Raw genomic sequence first — 16139 nt, forward strand, 5'->3', positions numbered from 1 at the left:
GAGTCATTGTAGTTATTGAAACTTACTTTATTTACTCAGGGGCTTTAGTAAAGATGTGTAACTTTAGTAAAAACGATAGCGTGAGGGAGTAAAATTGGAAAAAGCCAGTTGGAAAAATAAGTAGACATTTTTTTTCATTGAGAGGAACAACACGAGATGAGTAGAAATATATTTCGGCGGTTTGGTAATTTTCTTGGAAGTAAATAAAGTGTTAGGCTATTAACTTTAACGTTGCATGAAGCATAATTTAATTACAGATGTTGAAAAGCCGAGGGGATTTCTTAAAATCGTTTGAGCATACTGTCTAGTAAACAATTTGCGTTCTTTTACTAACGAATCCAACATTTTCACGTTCTAGATTACTGTGTGATAACTCGAATTCCTTCAAAAACGAACCACGAAAGGGGCAAGGTCCAACACTTTCACGCGTAAACTGTGTGACTGTACATCACATGCAGACTCGCTTTTCACATTAGTAACAGTAACTTGAACGTATGGAGACCTCTTTAGTGTAAGTTTATTAACTATGCCCGGAAGGCTCTTTTCTTTTTAGAAACAATAACTTACAACACTTGTAAAATCAAGTCGTCAGAGTTAAAGACTGTTCCATTAAGTAGAATCGCACGTGACAACCTCGTGAATAATGATGGTGCAACCATCTACAACAATGATGAAAATAGTGACATTTCTCCGGTAGTTATTCGGTATACGACGAGATACTTTATCTTAAGAAACCATAAAGAAACCCTGAACCTTCGAGTCTTCCCTCTAAGCAACGTTTGGTGAGTTGATATTCATGTTACTTTTACAATTTGTTTATTTCGCGCCAGATGTCAGAAGGAAAGACAAAGAAAAGTGAATCTATAGTATGAGGATCGACTCAGCTGTGCGCAGCGTTTTGCGTTTTCATATCAAAGTCTCTCCCCACAAAGGGAGGCATTTGTTTTTCTGTTACCTAGGCCCGCACGATTGACTTTTAATTTGCGGTCGCGCATGTCAGTCAGACTTGTCATCCATCAGGAGATGAGTATCAACATCGTGAAGCGATATGTATACGAAGAATTAAGCCGGTCGATGCTACCTAAAAAGCCTGCACTTTGGTCCTAGTTCCCAATGAGTTAATAACTTTTGCACACATCTTCCCCCTTTGCGGCTAGGGTTCTTAAATCCCTCTTGGAGATATTGAATTTTCTTTCTGAAAGCGTGTATAATTTGGTTGTTGATCACAACCCTGCGGATACCTGACTGCTCTAGCACCTTTTGCATAACGGCAAGAATCATCATCATTTTCTCTCTTCTCCGTTGCCTTAGCTTGTTTTGACATCGTGTGCAGAAGTAAGCCATAAAGACAACGATATCAAATAAAGTCGGCGAATGGTTTTGCAATAAATTTATTAACTAAATAAATTAAAACAGGCTTGTCACGCTAAATTTAAAACTTTAACATCGGCCCCAAAATTAAAACTCTATCTACAGTAGCTGAAAGGGCACATTGGTTTTATAAAAATGGCTGAATTCGAATAACCATACCTCCTAACATCGCTCAGATACTAAACCCGAAAAACAGTATATTTCAAAGACAGGAAAGTAGTGTTGATTAAAATTTTTCAGTCAGAGATTTCACCTTCATTTAAACTGTCTATAGCAATTTCTACAAGGCTGCGTAGCTTTCTTCGCTGTTTTAGAATACTCAATAAAAACCTTGATATCGAGGTGCTCTTTTCCTGCCTCTCAACATAAAATTTCGGTAAATGACTTAAAATAATTTTAAAAGCTTAATTCATCGTGACATTATCTTCATATTCCAGTCTTAACTTTCTTGTTTTGTGCCGCTTTTGCCCAGCACACCCACACAACCATGTGGCTAAACACCATAAGTAGCTACTTTGAAATGCCATTTCCCGAGCCAAAATTCTCTCTAATATAGGCAAACTATATATCAAAAGAAAGGAAATTTCCCGTAGTTTTCAATTAAGGCATGCGCAAACGAGATTTTGCCCTAGATCCCGCGCGTTGTCGTTTAACGAGCCAAAGTGCTCTCTAGCGAGAGTAGAACACTAAAACCTATAGCTGAAATCCCCGAACGAAAAAATGTCTAAATTCGTTTAAAAGCTCGTTTGGCCTTAAGCTAAGATATTGAATTTTTAAATTCTGGAGGTGCATTTGGGATTTCTTCAATAGTATGAGAGTGAAACTGAAATATCGGGAGAAATGGCCATTGTTCTCCGGACATTTACTTACAGTAGGTGAAAGCCTTTAGGTCTGTCATATCGCTTATTGTTATTCTAAAATGCTGAACAGGAGTCTTTTTCATTGGTTACCATGAATGCGCGGCAGTACTCTTTATCGTGGAGTAGGCGGGTGAAACTAACAATAGCCTAATCTCTCTATTGTGTTCCCTTTTGTGAGGCCTGATCACAACTTTACGCATTTTAATTACTCCTTACAGATAACTGACTTAAAGATGAATCGAAAACTTTAGTTTAATTTCGTTTCCTTGCACTAGAGTTTTGACGGAGCTCTAACTGATCACTCTGTGAGCAAGACGGCGGTAGAGAAAAAGTGGAGTCAAAAAAGAAGTCAGTTTGCCTTTAATAAATTACATGTGAACGAAGATAACGCACAACTAGAGTGATCAGTGCGAAGTCGAGAATCGGCCCTTTCGCATCGGAAGTTAGTCTCCTGAATACACCCGTCGGGCGCGCAATAAAGAGATTGAAGTCAAAAAAAGAGGGACGTTTAATATAGACAACGATAGCAAGAAATATTTATTGAAAAGTTGTGTCGTGCTCTATAAAGAGAATTGTAGGCTCTATGTAAATTTTCAGTCGAAAACAGAGTCGAAAATGGTCATATTCGCGCAGATGAAACCGCCAATAACCAATCTGAACCTAGATAAGCTTATAACATAACCGAAACTGTATAACTATGTAGTGTGAATCAGATATCTTGAAAACAATTTTGTTGGAGTAGCAAACGCAAGCCGCAAGTGCTCTGATGTCTTTAAATTTCGCGCGCTACTGGCCTCTCATTGTTGTCTCCTGTTCAAAGCGACCCCGTATTGTTTTTTCATGGCAACCATTGTTTCGACTGAGAAAAATTTTCGCGAAAAAGCTATCCATGTGTAGGTAAGGCCTTTGTCTCGAACAAACCGCTCTATAATCTGAAGATTTCTGATTATTTTAAAGAAATTCGATGATTAACTTGGACAAGGGTCGTTTTCCATACTGAAAATACAGTAAAAAGTCTGATTTTCAATGTTAAAAGTCTGCGCCCAATTCTCATTTATTTTACTTAAATTTAACTGGAATGATAGATTAATCCTTTAACCTAAAGAATCCGCTCTATAATGGTAAAGAATTCATCTTTTAAAGTACCGAAATGATGATTTTGGTCACTCTGCTGCGCCAAAATCGCCCGTTTTCTCTATTATTATGCCGCTTCCTTGGCACATTCACGACTATTCACGCCTGATTAGCCCACCTCAATGGCTCATTGATATGCGTAAATGTCCGACCATTTCTCCCGATGAAGGTTCCAAAATTACGGTCCATTCGAGTCAGCCATTGCTTCGGGCATGGTCGTGAAATTCATTATAAGAGTATTTGTCCGACAGACTTTGATATTACTAATTTCGCAACAAAAAATAGTCTAAATTTTGGATTAAAAGAATACATTCCGGGTACTATTACACTGAAGCACTCAAAATAGCTCATGCACGGTAAACGTGCCCATGTTTTTTCCGTCAGACTCGTACCTTTGCCAAAATGACTTGTCCTGTTTGGAATAAATAAGTGTTGATACGTTTATAGCGCATATTTAGCCGTATAAATGAACAACACGCAAAGGGCAGTTTCTGTGAACTACAAAATTATGGTTATTCATAGGGGCAAATGTTACTGAATAAGTTATCAACCTTCTCGGTCTCTTCGGCGAAAGAAACAAAAGTATAACCGACAGTAAAGTTTACTTGTGATATATCGTCTAGTTTTAACACGCAAAGTGTTTATCGGTCCGATTTTGTAAAGCCAAGGAAATAACTTATTCTACGAGGCCCGCGGAGGGGGAGGGGCCAAGGGGGCTTTGTCCTCTCTACTTTTTGGCGGTCAGTTTTCGGTGCTATTTATTCAGCGCTTTTTGTGCTGTAACCTGCCGGCGATTTCATGGGTATTTTTTTGCGTGAGAGTTTTCATCATTCATCACATACATCAAATGGAATGGAACCCACTTCGTCAGTACTGCAAGATGCCATGATGTGATTGAGAAACTCTGGTATCCCCTTTTCCCCCTCTCCCCGCGCACTTAGAAAACTGCGGCGCAGGCCCTTAGAAAACACAAAAATCACTAATTTGCCATTCTTAGACAGAAAGATTGACCCATAAACAAAAGCTGCTGCAAATACAAGGTGAGCACGACAATAAGAAACATCTTCATACGGACTAGAAAGCATTGATATGGTTACATGACATGGCGCCTTTAGTAGAAAAATAATTTAAAAAAAGAAGTAATAAAATAACGTAAAGTGAAACTGATTGATATTTCATCAATTGTGTTTTGTAATGAATTGAAAATGACATGGTCGCTTGAAGATAAGGAGTTTCTCTTCTCTACGATTACATGAAAAATATTTCACTCGTTCACTGCCCTCAGCTATTAAAAAAATGATAATAGTAATAATAACACGCAAAGAGAAATTTTGTTTCCCCAAGCGGGCATGTGATATCTTCTTTTTAAAATAAGCCTGTTGAGGCGGGGAACTGGCAAAAGGCTTAAAGGCATTCTACGATTACGAATCAAAATAATACAATAATATTCGCTCCTGCTTTAGCCTGAGGTGAATTTCAGTCATACTTAGTGTTATGGTTATCAGTGTTAGTCGAGTGGAGTCCAGGGCCACTTTGACATTACTGAACGAACTGAACGGCAAATTTGTTTCAACAATTAATCATAACTACAAGAGAAAACTTTTTCAAAATCAAACGTCAACGATATGAAGGAAAGTTAAAGTTTCGATGATCTTTTATCATCATCATCAAACGGTGAAACTTGTTTCGAAAACTACTCTTATCAAAACAACACTCACTCTAAATAGAAATTTATATAAAACAAAAAATAAATAAATAAATAAAAGTAAAGCATAAAAATCAATGGAAATATTTCGTGAATACAATTTTTTTTAAGTTTTCTTTTAAATGTAGCAACGTTGTCTGCATTTTTGGCGTATTCTGGGATGGTGTTTCATGCTGAGGTGCTGCAGTGGAAAACTCGCGTCCTCTATATGTTTTGGATCAGTTATGGCTGGGGTGCATAATAGCGAACGGGACGACCATCGCAGTGCTCTTGATGGATGACATTCCTCAATCAGAGGTTCCAGATATTCAGCAGATTGTTCATTTAAGATTTTATATGTGATAAGAAGAATGTTAGAGTTAATCCTTGCTTCCACAGGTAGCCAGCGCAGGCTCCTTAATATAGGTGTTATGTGGTCAGAACTGCGGGCTCCTGTTATCATTTGAGCTGCGGTATTCTGAATTCTTTGTAACTTATCTCTCTGGTATTTTGGGATGTCGTATAAGAGACTATTGCAATAGTCGAGTCTGGAAATCACAAGGGAGTTCAGACACTAACATTTTCAATCCATCGGAAGGAAGGTACTTTAGAATACGACCAATTGATCTTATGGTATAACTGGCTTTTTTGCACATTTCGTTGATATGTTCAGTGAAAGACAAAGCTAGACAAGGTTTTATCCATGATGACACCCAAATTCTTGGCTTTTGTTTTCTGATATTGATTTGAATTTCTGTAGTGTTTAATATCGAACAGCGGTGTTGTAAAAACCTTTCTGCTTTTCAGCTGGAAATTGGGATATTTTTTTCCGCTAACAAGCCCTTAAAACATGATCATGGTATACTGCGATCGCCTTCATTATTAAATAAAAACGTAATCCCATTTCCAATGCAAAGAACAGTTATCAAAGGAAATTAACAGAAAAAGCGTCAAATTCACCCTTAAAAGCGCACACCCTAGTTTTGGCGTAAATTTTATCATAAGATAAAATCTGATAAAAGATGTTAACCTTTACAAGGAGTGTGGATTGCAGAAAGAGATAGTATGTATTAAGAGTTTTTTTTTTCCTTCGTTAGGTTTGACTCTCTTCTTCTGATTATAAATTCGTTGTATTATGCCAATTGAAGATCGACTTAAAATCTGTCACTGGGGAAATCTTTCGAACCTCAGAAAAAAGCCCAATTATTATTCTTGCCTACTAAGAACAATTTTAAAGCTGCTTGATGGTAATAACATGCTTTAGGGCTCTCACAATTAATCAAACATGTTACGGCCCCTTTACACCTCATCAAATAGTAATAATAATAATATTAATAATAATAATAATAATAATAATAATAATAATAATGATAATGATAATGATAATAATAATGATAGTGTCTTGCTTTTTTAATTTCACCGTCAATATTGTTATGTTGTGCGAACAATACCGAACAAGTTAGACTAAAACCTTATAAATTGGGAAGAGGGAATTAGTGTAACAGTTAGGTTCACAAGTCTTAAAGCACCAATCTACCCTATGATAATAAACCCTCATTAAAACTATGTGCAGCTATATGAACTGTGACTTGCACTAGGCTGAATTTATAAAAAGAAGCTTTCCCGAGAAAATGATGCCATGTGCAACATTGTTGAGCAAAATGTTCTAGATCTCTTGAACGACATTTGAGGATGAGCATTGGTGAATACCTCTTGATACTGTTGCCAATGAAGAACGATTTACTTCTAATAATGAGTTAATAGCAACTTGATGGCCGGTTATGTAGGAGTTGATGAAATCTGTGACCGCTGAAAACTTGGATGATAGTGCTCGAACGTCGGTCGATGGTCGCTCGATTCCAAAAACTTGCGTCGTTTTTTATCATGACAGCTATGATCTGGGGATTTTCCCTATAAAATGATGGTGACAAAATACTCATGGTATTAGACCATACACGCTAACATCATGCTCTTGATCCCTTGAGCGTGTAATAGCTCAGTAGGACCGTTCAGTATAGATGGCCTCAGACATTTGGTACCAGTTAAAGGCGTGTGAAGCAAATTCGTTGTATTCCAACGACTAGAGATCTGAAGATCAACGCAAAATCTGTGCTGTTATAATCTGTGGAATCTCAGAAAGAACGCAATTCATTAAGAAGACCTGACGTAGGAAGAAGTCTAATGCTGTTTGATGGTGATAATAACATGCTTTAGGGCTCTCTCAATTAATTAATCGCACTTTTTTTTTTTGTGTCAGCCCTTTGAAGTGTTTTGCTTTTCAATTTCAAGAATTGTTGACATAAGACAAAGAAGCTTTATTTTAAATGCCTATTTATGAATCCATCAGTACAGTCCAAGCATAAAAACCTTTAAATTCTTAGTTAAATAAAATATCGCACATGGCTTTTGCATGTACCCCCGTTATAAGGCAGTGATTTGCTTTGAATTCAATTTCACCCTCAAGTTTTTTTACGTTGCTGTGAGACAACTGTTCCTCTTAAAAAATCCAAGGTAAAAACCTAAAATCCTCACTAGGTATCTGTTAAGAAATACTTTACAAGTTAGACTTTAAACTGCTGAACGGGCTAAAAGAATTTTTCTAAGGTTCGGAAGTCAGTAAAAAGATCCTCATTGAAATTTATAAGCATTTTCGATAGTTACCGTGTTTTGCACTTAGCTGAACTTATACATTGAAAGTTTAATTGATAAGCATGAAGTTGGTGATATGAATATGAATTACGCTGCACTTTACAAATGGTGTAAAACTGCTCTACCATATAAATTTTACCGAAATTTAACCGAGCTGTAAGTAAATATTTATAGAGATGTTCATGAAGGTAATGATAGAGTTCTTGGCTCGAAAAAGCGGGATGTTTAAGACGACCATAAATTATCACATTTGTTATTAACTAGAAAGGTTATCTTAGTTGTATCTTATTTTCCATGAATAGAACATCATTTGCTAACTTCACCGCCAAAACCTATAAGTCAAATACACCCTGTAAGGTACGATTTTCATTACAAATTTTACCATCCTCAAATGAAAACTGATTAAAACTGCCTGAAGCCAAGAGATGATTGCCTAATAGATAGTATCTATTAGGATTGTTTTCCGTTCCGTGGGTGTAACCCTTTTCTTTCTGGCGATGTCATTATAAAATTCACTGTATTCCGCCAATTGTCGATCGACGCTCAATCCGTTTCCGATTCCGTTTCCGTGGGAATCTATTGAACCTTAGATAGAACGCATTTCATCAAGAATATCTGTGACATAAGAAAAGGGGAGTAGCTACAACTCCCGCATCATACCGTACTTGGCATTTTATCAGGTAGCGCTTAAGAACCAACAATCTCGTTCAAGAGTTACTTAGAAGCTAAAAGGTAAGGATAAAAAGGTATGCATGTCTTAAATATATATAAGTACAAATTTAAAAATAATAATAATTATCATTATTATTAACTTTTTCACGATTAATGTGAAATCCGTGAGCCTCAAAGTTGTACATTTTATCGGCCATCAACAACCCTCTACTGGGAATATGTTACAACCTTTCTGTTGCGTAACCTAACACGTGTACTATTTTGCATCAATACTGATAGCAAGGCTCCAATGAAATATTCGATTTACCTTTAAAATTTTACTCTGAGGTTTTTTAAAATTAGTATACTTATTGCACATTTTGTTACGCAAGATCATATTCATATCCTGCACGTATTTTTTTGTGCATGCTTTTTAGTGTTCACATCATAAAACGGAAAGTGACTAACCATTTCGACTTGTGGAGTTGAAATGTCTCGAGAACAAAAGATAAGGAATGTTTTTTTGTCCAAACTATGTAATTTACATGTAGGTCACTTTTGGGGGCTTTTGGAACATAACTTTGTGCCCTGTCGTGCGAGTGTAAAATCGTGGAGAAATAAATGGAAAATAAAGAAGAATCTGACAATGCCTTGTTTACATAAATATAAATGAAATTAGTAATATAATAATAATAATAATAATAATAATAATAATGACAATATTTATTATTATTATTATTATTATTATTATTATAATGAACATATTTTATTGATAACAATGCTAACTATTAAAATCCTATTTACAATTATTCACTTAAAAAAAAGTATTCCGTCAAAACACTATTTACAATTCCTTTCTTTAACAAAAACACTTAATTCTGATTAGAAAAAAATTCATTTCAATTCAAACAATCCATTTCGATTTAAAAAAAACCTATTTTCCAGGTCGATTGCATTCTTAATATGAAAATTACTTGAAAAAAAGAGGAAAATTAAATAGCCTTCTCAAAACGTTATTGACGAATAATAGTAGTAGTAATAATAATAATAATCATAATCATAATCACAACTATAACAAAATTGTCAAATCTGATTGGCTCTCAACTGCCCTGATTTCAGCCTTAATTGGACAGTTTAATAGGACAGTACGCGTCATGCCTGAGTAATTGGACAGTACGCGCCATCACGCGCGCACGCGGTCGTCCGATTTTGTTAATCACTCGTATGATTACAGACCGAATTGGACTCCACTCAGTCCTGTTACCATTACTTATTGTTGTTATTATTATGCGGGAGCCTCGCTTTTAGCCCTGGCTAAATCTATACATTATTATTATTATACTGCAAATCTCGAAAGACCTTGATTTTAAAACAAAAACCAGCGATATAAATTAAAGTAACCTTTACCGTTATCAATAGATACGAAAATATTTTTATTGTTAATTGTTTTCAACATGTGGGCGTCTATTCTTGCATTCGTAGTTGTCATCTTCTGTGCGCAAATACTGCAATAAAGACCACGCTGTAACATTTTGAAAAAATCCCTCGAAATTTCATATTTTGCTGAAATATATATATTTTTGGCTTCCTATGCATCCGTTTATACTCAGAATAATTTTTTCCGTTAAAAAAATACCTCGATTTATACGCGTTTTTTAATAAGTAAAATGAAATACATTTAAATAATTCAAAATGGTGGATTCAAGATGGCGTCGATGTTTCCGAATCATTGTTTAGTAATAAATGAAGTCATCCTGACATCACTGCTATTGTTAAAGATCATTTGTGTGTTAGCCAACTTCCTTGATTTTATCAGAGACATTACTATTTAAGTTTTTTTCGCTTTATTTTTACTTTGAGGGAAATTTGGATTTTGACACTAAATGCAACAATAAGGCGACATAATGACGTCATATTACGCCATTGTCTCAAATAACTCATACCCAGAAGTTGTAAATGATGAGTACATTGTTGTGTTTAATTTTGCTGGCCGTAGGATGAGCGGCTTTGAAGTTATAGTGGCGGGGGGGGGGGGGGGGGGACCTCGTAGCTCCTACCCCCCCTCCAATGGCAGGAACCTAAAAAAAAAAAAAGAAGAAGCCCGGTCTGAATAGCGTTAAGACCACGCTTGAAAACGCAAACAGATTCAATAAGGGCTAAAGTATTTGTCTAGCTCTATTTGATTTATGCAAATTTAGAGGAATTTTTTTGAACTCATATTTATTTATTTCCCATTCCTTGATAATGGTGACATGAGATCGCCGAAACGTCGGAACATTTTCCCGTTAGTTTTTGCATGTTTATGTTTCTCTGTATCATTATTAATCAAAATTTATAGTTTCATTCCTTTTATTTTTGATATTACAGACATGGTTGCTAAAAAGTTGATTTCCTTTGTTGCCTTTGTGATGCTGATTACCTTACTGGAGCAGATCAAATCAGGAGTCCATGCAGGGCGAATGACAAAACCTAAAAAGGCAGGCCGAGTTAAAGTGATCCATACAGGTCCTCGTGTTAGGAAGCTCAAGAAAAAAGTGGAAGAATTGAAAAAGAAACTCGCCTCTATGGAGCCTTGTGAACGTAAGAAACATTTTACTTCACAGTATTATTCTCTTTAACCAAGTAACCTAAAAACAAATTAGACTTTATATCCTTTCTTTGCGCACATACACTGGAATCAAAGGTGATTTTAGGTGACATGGAATCAATCGGGCCACTGTAAATTATGGGTTCTAGCTATAATTTAACAAGCTATTCCATAATAACATTCTTTAACTTTGCTATAATAATTCACATGCAGATTGTTAGCAGTCTGAGAAGGTCTCTTACATCAGCAAATGCAATAAACAAAATAAATATATGCATGAAACAGATCATTGCTGGTCCCGTAAAGAATTAGAATGGCGATCCCGCAACACTAGCCGCGGCACAAATTAACAAAATTACACAGTTAAGATGACCTCTCCCTCCTAGAATTAACCATCTAGTTAGCACATAAGATTTAAATAGCATGATCTGTGGTATCAAACAAGGTGTACCCCAGCCTCCACCGAATTTGTTTTATATTCCGTATACACCTGTAGTGGGGATTTATTGAATATAGTTGGGATACTAAACAAGGAAGGAAAACTCAACTTTTAATCAACCTTTGTTTTAATTTCCCTTAAAAAAGGACTCTTTTTTAATTTAAAAAAAAAAAACATAAAATTGTGCCTGAGTAAAACAAAGTGGGCCCAGGACTCCACCGGTAACAACACCAGTTTCAGTTTTCAAACGAGTTTAACTTTATTAAAAAACAAAACAAAGCAAAACTCCTCGCAAGCCTCGCATCTGCAAACATTAATCTCACTACGCTGGGTTACCTGAGATTTTCTAAATTTGTAGTATGGCATGTTCCTATTTTATAGCTTGTGAGTCAGCCAAAACAGAGGGTTTCTTGTTTGAACGTCCTACAACAACTGACTACCTTGAAGTTGAAGTTGAAGGCTTGAATGAGCGATTGGATGAATTAACTTCATGTACCTGGGTCAAATTTAAAGATTCCTCTTTGTTTTCTGAGACTGTTGTCTGCACTCTTGGCTATCAGTTTTGCTTGGGCCGACGATCTGACAAGCTTTACATGGAAATGGGAGGTGCATACGGGTAATGAAAAATGTTTGTTGTGGTCTTAACTATGAATAATGCTGTTATTTGAAGGTCAAGTCATTTACATGTATTTTTGTGAGTTTACATGTGATTTGTGATTTGTTACACTTTGTCATAGACGTCTGTTGAGTTCTGGTCGACAACACGTTCAGATATTGGACAGATCATAGTCATGCATACACATGAGAACCTAATATCCCCCTCCCTTTAATACTCGAAGAATGCTGTACGGGCTGCATCTCATGTTTAACTTAGGAACATTTCTACACTGAACGTTGATAATATAAACAGTTCAAGACTAACAACTACGTCGGACCCTTTATGCATGAGGCGATCGTTCAGGCAGCCTACGAGGATCAAACCATAGGCTAGGGGGTGTCTTTGGAGAAGAAATTTAAGCGCACGTCTAAGCGGTTGTCTTTGAAAATTCTTCGTAGTAGTCTAGTATGTATGGTGAACAAAGACATAGATCCATACCTTAGGTGCTTGGAATGCTTGAAACAGGTTTTTAAAAAATAGAGAAAATGCAACAATCACCTCTGTCAAGGAAGAGGAAGCAGTCGCCCATGAGTTGTTTCAGCGATAAGCCTTTAAATTGCTGGAAAAAAAATTAGTTGTTTTAAGAATGTGGTAGCTTATGGTGGGAAATGTTCACTGTTCACTCGCACATGGTGACTCGCTCGTGTGTTGCACACTGACAAGTGTATTTGTACCCACTAGAACAGGATGAAATATTAGAAGGTACCGCCAGTACATTTCTGTGGCATGTTTTGTCAATCAATCTACGGATGTAAACGGTGGGTTTCGTTTTAGGCTAAGGCGAAGAATGAGAAGACTTCGAAAGAGCTAACATCTAGACGTTGCAAAATAACTGACTCAAATAATAAACCCAGTTTATTATATCAACGCCAAAGAAATATCTCGTAAAACATGACATCTTCACATGTGAAAATAACCTGTTATCTTCACACGTGAAAAGGTCACCGTGGCTATGACCACATAATAAATCACACCTTTCACAGCAAAAACTATTAACTGAAATGGTTTGGTATTTCATTAGTGTTTATGCAATAAACAGAACATTATGTGGCAGTTTGGAGATACGAAATGTCTCTTCTCGTATTGAAAAAAATATTTCACTCGTTCACTGCGCTTACTTGAGAAATATTTTTTAACTTTCGAAGGGGAATTTTCTATCACCGAGCGACCATGTAAATATCCTCTATGTAGCTCGCATCACCAACTTTTAGTTTTGAATATTTTAATAGCACTTTCAATGTTTTCGTACGTTTTAACGAGTGGACCAACTACTGCGTAACAATGGATATAGACGGATGGGAGGTGTACGTAAATGGAACACGCAAGAAGTCTTTTATTGATCAAGGTGACTTGCGTTTCTTTGATTCTAAGAACTTTAACAAAGTGACATATAATGATAATGTCTAACGAGGATGATGATGATGATGATGATGATGATGATGATGATGATGATAATGATCATGTTAATTTTGAAGAATGAGGCCGTTTTAGGGCCTGTTTACGTGGAGTTGGGGGACCCCAGATAGCTGAGGTAACATGTGGCTGGTCACCCCACCTATCATGTAAAGGTGATCAAATTAAAAATCAAGATTATATGGACAGGCGGGTTACCCCACCTAAGCGGGTTACCTCACCTACCTGGGGTTCCCCACCTCCTTGTAAACAGGCCCTCAGATCATCACACTCAAGTGAATTCAAATGCCTTTACGCCCAATCAATGATATTATCGCACGAAGATCCACCCATGCAGATTCTCCAACAAAGAGTGTTACTTGGCATTCTCCCATTCCATCACCCTTAAAGTGAAGTTATATTTATCTTGTGGTTGGGCGAAAGTCTCGAGGATTAAGGAGCCTAGAAAGCTGCTATTGTTTATATTCAAGATCGAGGTTTTAATACTTGTGCAGTTAATATGAATAAACTATTTAGTTAACAAAACAAAATGGACCATATTTTTGGAAAAAATCCGCACTTTTGTCCTTTAGATTTTGATTTGAATATTTGATTTCCAGTCCCAAAAGTTAGTGGTACTTTAGAGGAATAGGTCCTTGGACGGAGTAAGACTCTGTAGAACTCGGCAATAACATAACACAAAGAACCCGCGCTTCTCGATCCTAAGAAATAAGCACTAAACAACTGACCATCACACCCCAACCATCAGCCATATGGATGATAGGTAAAAGGGGAGTATTGGTTTTGTAAATGTATTTAGAAATTTCTGACCAGAACTGTTGTCTACCGGAATTCTAGAAATTGTGAGCTAAATTTGAATCATGGGGTATTGTAGAGCATGATTTAAGTTATCAAGTCTGTTTCTTTGAGTTTGTCCGGGTTCATTTTAACAACCTTCGGAGAGTCGTTACATTCATTTGGCAGCGAAGACGATTTAATATGTGAAAGAATTATCGAGAATAACAAGATGCCAGTACTGAACTGGAACAGCTAAGGAAAAACAAGTGACTCAACCGCGTATCATCGTCCAGTACGGACTTTAAGATCGGTCACTACGGTCGCCTGGGACGGTTGGATATTGTCACGTCACTCAAAACACGCGTGACGTTTTACCGTCGTTCCTCTGGGACAGTATGTTTTCTCCGGCTTTCTCATCGTAACAGCCTGCGAACGGTAGACGTTTCTCCTCGCTTATCGCCGCTGAGGGGCGTTTCGCGAGGAGGAACGTCTGCGCCTCAGCGACAGAAATTCCATACTGATGACGCAAAATCTGTCCGGAATCCGGTCAGAAGCGCTAATTGGTCGACGGAATAGTTTCATAGTTCTAGCTATTGTTTACAAAAGACGGACAAAAGACAAAAGGCCACACAGGTCAAATGCAAACGCGATGAATCTCTCACAAAACCGTCAATATTTGTGGAGTATAGTCTTCTCTAGAAGAAGCATTTAAGTTTTGCTGGAGCTCATTCGCAGGTGAACACCACACTTTTCCAAAATCGACTAGGAGAAATGTAAAATTGATCAAATTTGCATTTGGAAACCCACGACTACCGGATTTATTATGTAAACATTGATTTACGTCATCAGTATGGAATTTCTGTCGCTGAGTCGCAGACGTTCCTCCTCGCGAAACGTCCCACAGCGTCGATGAGCGAGAAGAAACGTCTGCCGTTCGCAGGCTATCATCGTAAAGACAACGGTGAAACCGATAAGAGTTCATGCATACTTATTGTCTCTTTTCTTCTAAAACTGAGTAACTAATGGGTTAAATATGCCTTAGCCTGCGTAGCAAGCGTTTCCGTGCTGTTTCGGAGCAAAGAAAGACCGATGAACGAGATTTTCGGTTTTGGTGCGCGGCCTTTGACTCTCTAAAATAGCACGGAAACGCTTGCTACGCAGGCTAAATATGCCTTGGCTTGTGTTTTCATTGATTTACCGGCGATGAAATGAAAAAAAAAGGAAAAATGTCTGAGTTCATTCATAACTTAGCTCGCGGCCGCATGGCGACTGTTTGTTTTCTACCTAGTGTCGTGGCAGAGGAAAATTGCCGAAAAGAAAGGTAAGGCCCAGGTCAAGCGTCCATCTTTTCATGTACCGAACTTAATACCTATTTAGGTCGACCAAAGTGATGTAAGTTCGGGGTTGATTCAGACGTCGAACTTAAATAATTAGTCGAACTGGATTCATTTTCGCGATGTTCAATGTCTAGAATGCTTTAAACAAGTGAATTTTTTTTTAGTAGTATATGTTTCTGGGAAACTGCCCACCTACCCCTCCCCTAAGCCAACATTTAGCCCTAAGTGAGAAGCAAGTGTTAACGTTGTCTCAGGGGAGGGGTAGGTGGGCAGTTTCCCAGAAACGTATAGTGGTCCAACTTTTCTTCAGTATTTAAGCCATCTGCGAAAGAAATTAGAAGCGAGTTTCGCACATGACTTCACCGTCCTCTATTTCGCTGTCCGATCTTGAATTGAAAATTTTCGCGCCTTGTTACCGTCATGGCCCCAGGCCGCCCGTATACGCATCCGACCGTCCCAGCCTACCATAGTGAACTATCTTAAATTCCCCACTCACTCCACCGGGACGACGGTAAAAAAATCCTCCAAGTCCTTGGCCTAGCCTACTTGAGGGATTCGTTATTAGTTCGATGAAAACTT

The 16139-nt window shown here is 37.3% G+C and overlaps 2 protein-coding genes across 2 annotated transcripts in view; both read left to right on the top strand.

Moving 5' to 3' along the window:
- The first annotated feature begins 5554 nt into the window (after nt 1–5554).
- The window catches only part of LOC140929608 (neuronal pentraxin-1-like), a 36042-nt gene continuing 25457 nt past the window's right edge, over nt 5555–16139 (top strand). Inside the window, exon 1 of the mRNA XM_073379361.1 lies at nt 5555–5651. The gene's annotated coding sequence lies outside the window, so the exon portion shown is untranslated. The remainder of the gene's footprint in view (nt 5652–16139) is intronic.
- Nucleotides 8326–16139, top strand: part of LOC140929607 (neuronal pentraxin-2-like) — a 9454-nt gene continuing 1640 nt past the window's right edge. The window contains exons 1-4 of the mRNA XM_073379357.1: nt 8326–8430; nt 10717–10929; nt 11757–11991; nt 13263–13378. Of these exons, the coding sequence (XP_073235458.1) occupies nt 10719–10929; nt 11757–11991; nt 13263–13378 (562 nt within the window). The 5' untranslated portion in view covers nt 8326–8430; nt 10717–10718. The remainder of the gene's footprint in view (nt 8431–10716; nt 10930–11756; nt 11992–13262; nt 13379–16139) is intronic.

Source organism: Porites lutea, chromosome 3, assembly GCF_958299795.1.
Source record: "Porites lutea chromosome 3, jaPorLute2.1, whole genome shotgun sequence".
Lineage (NCBI taxonomy): Eukaryota > Metazoa > Cnidaria > Anthozoa > Scleractinia > Poritidae > Porites > Porites lutea.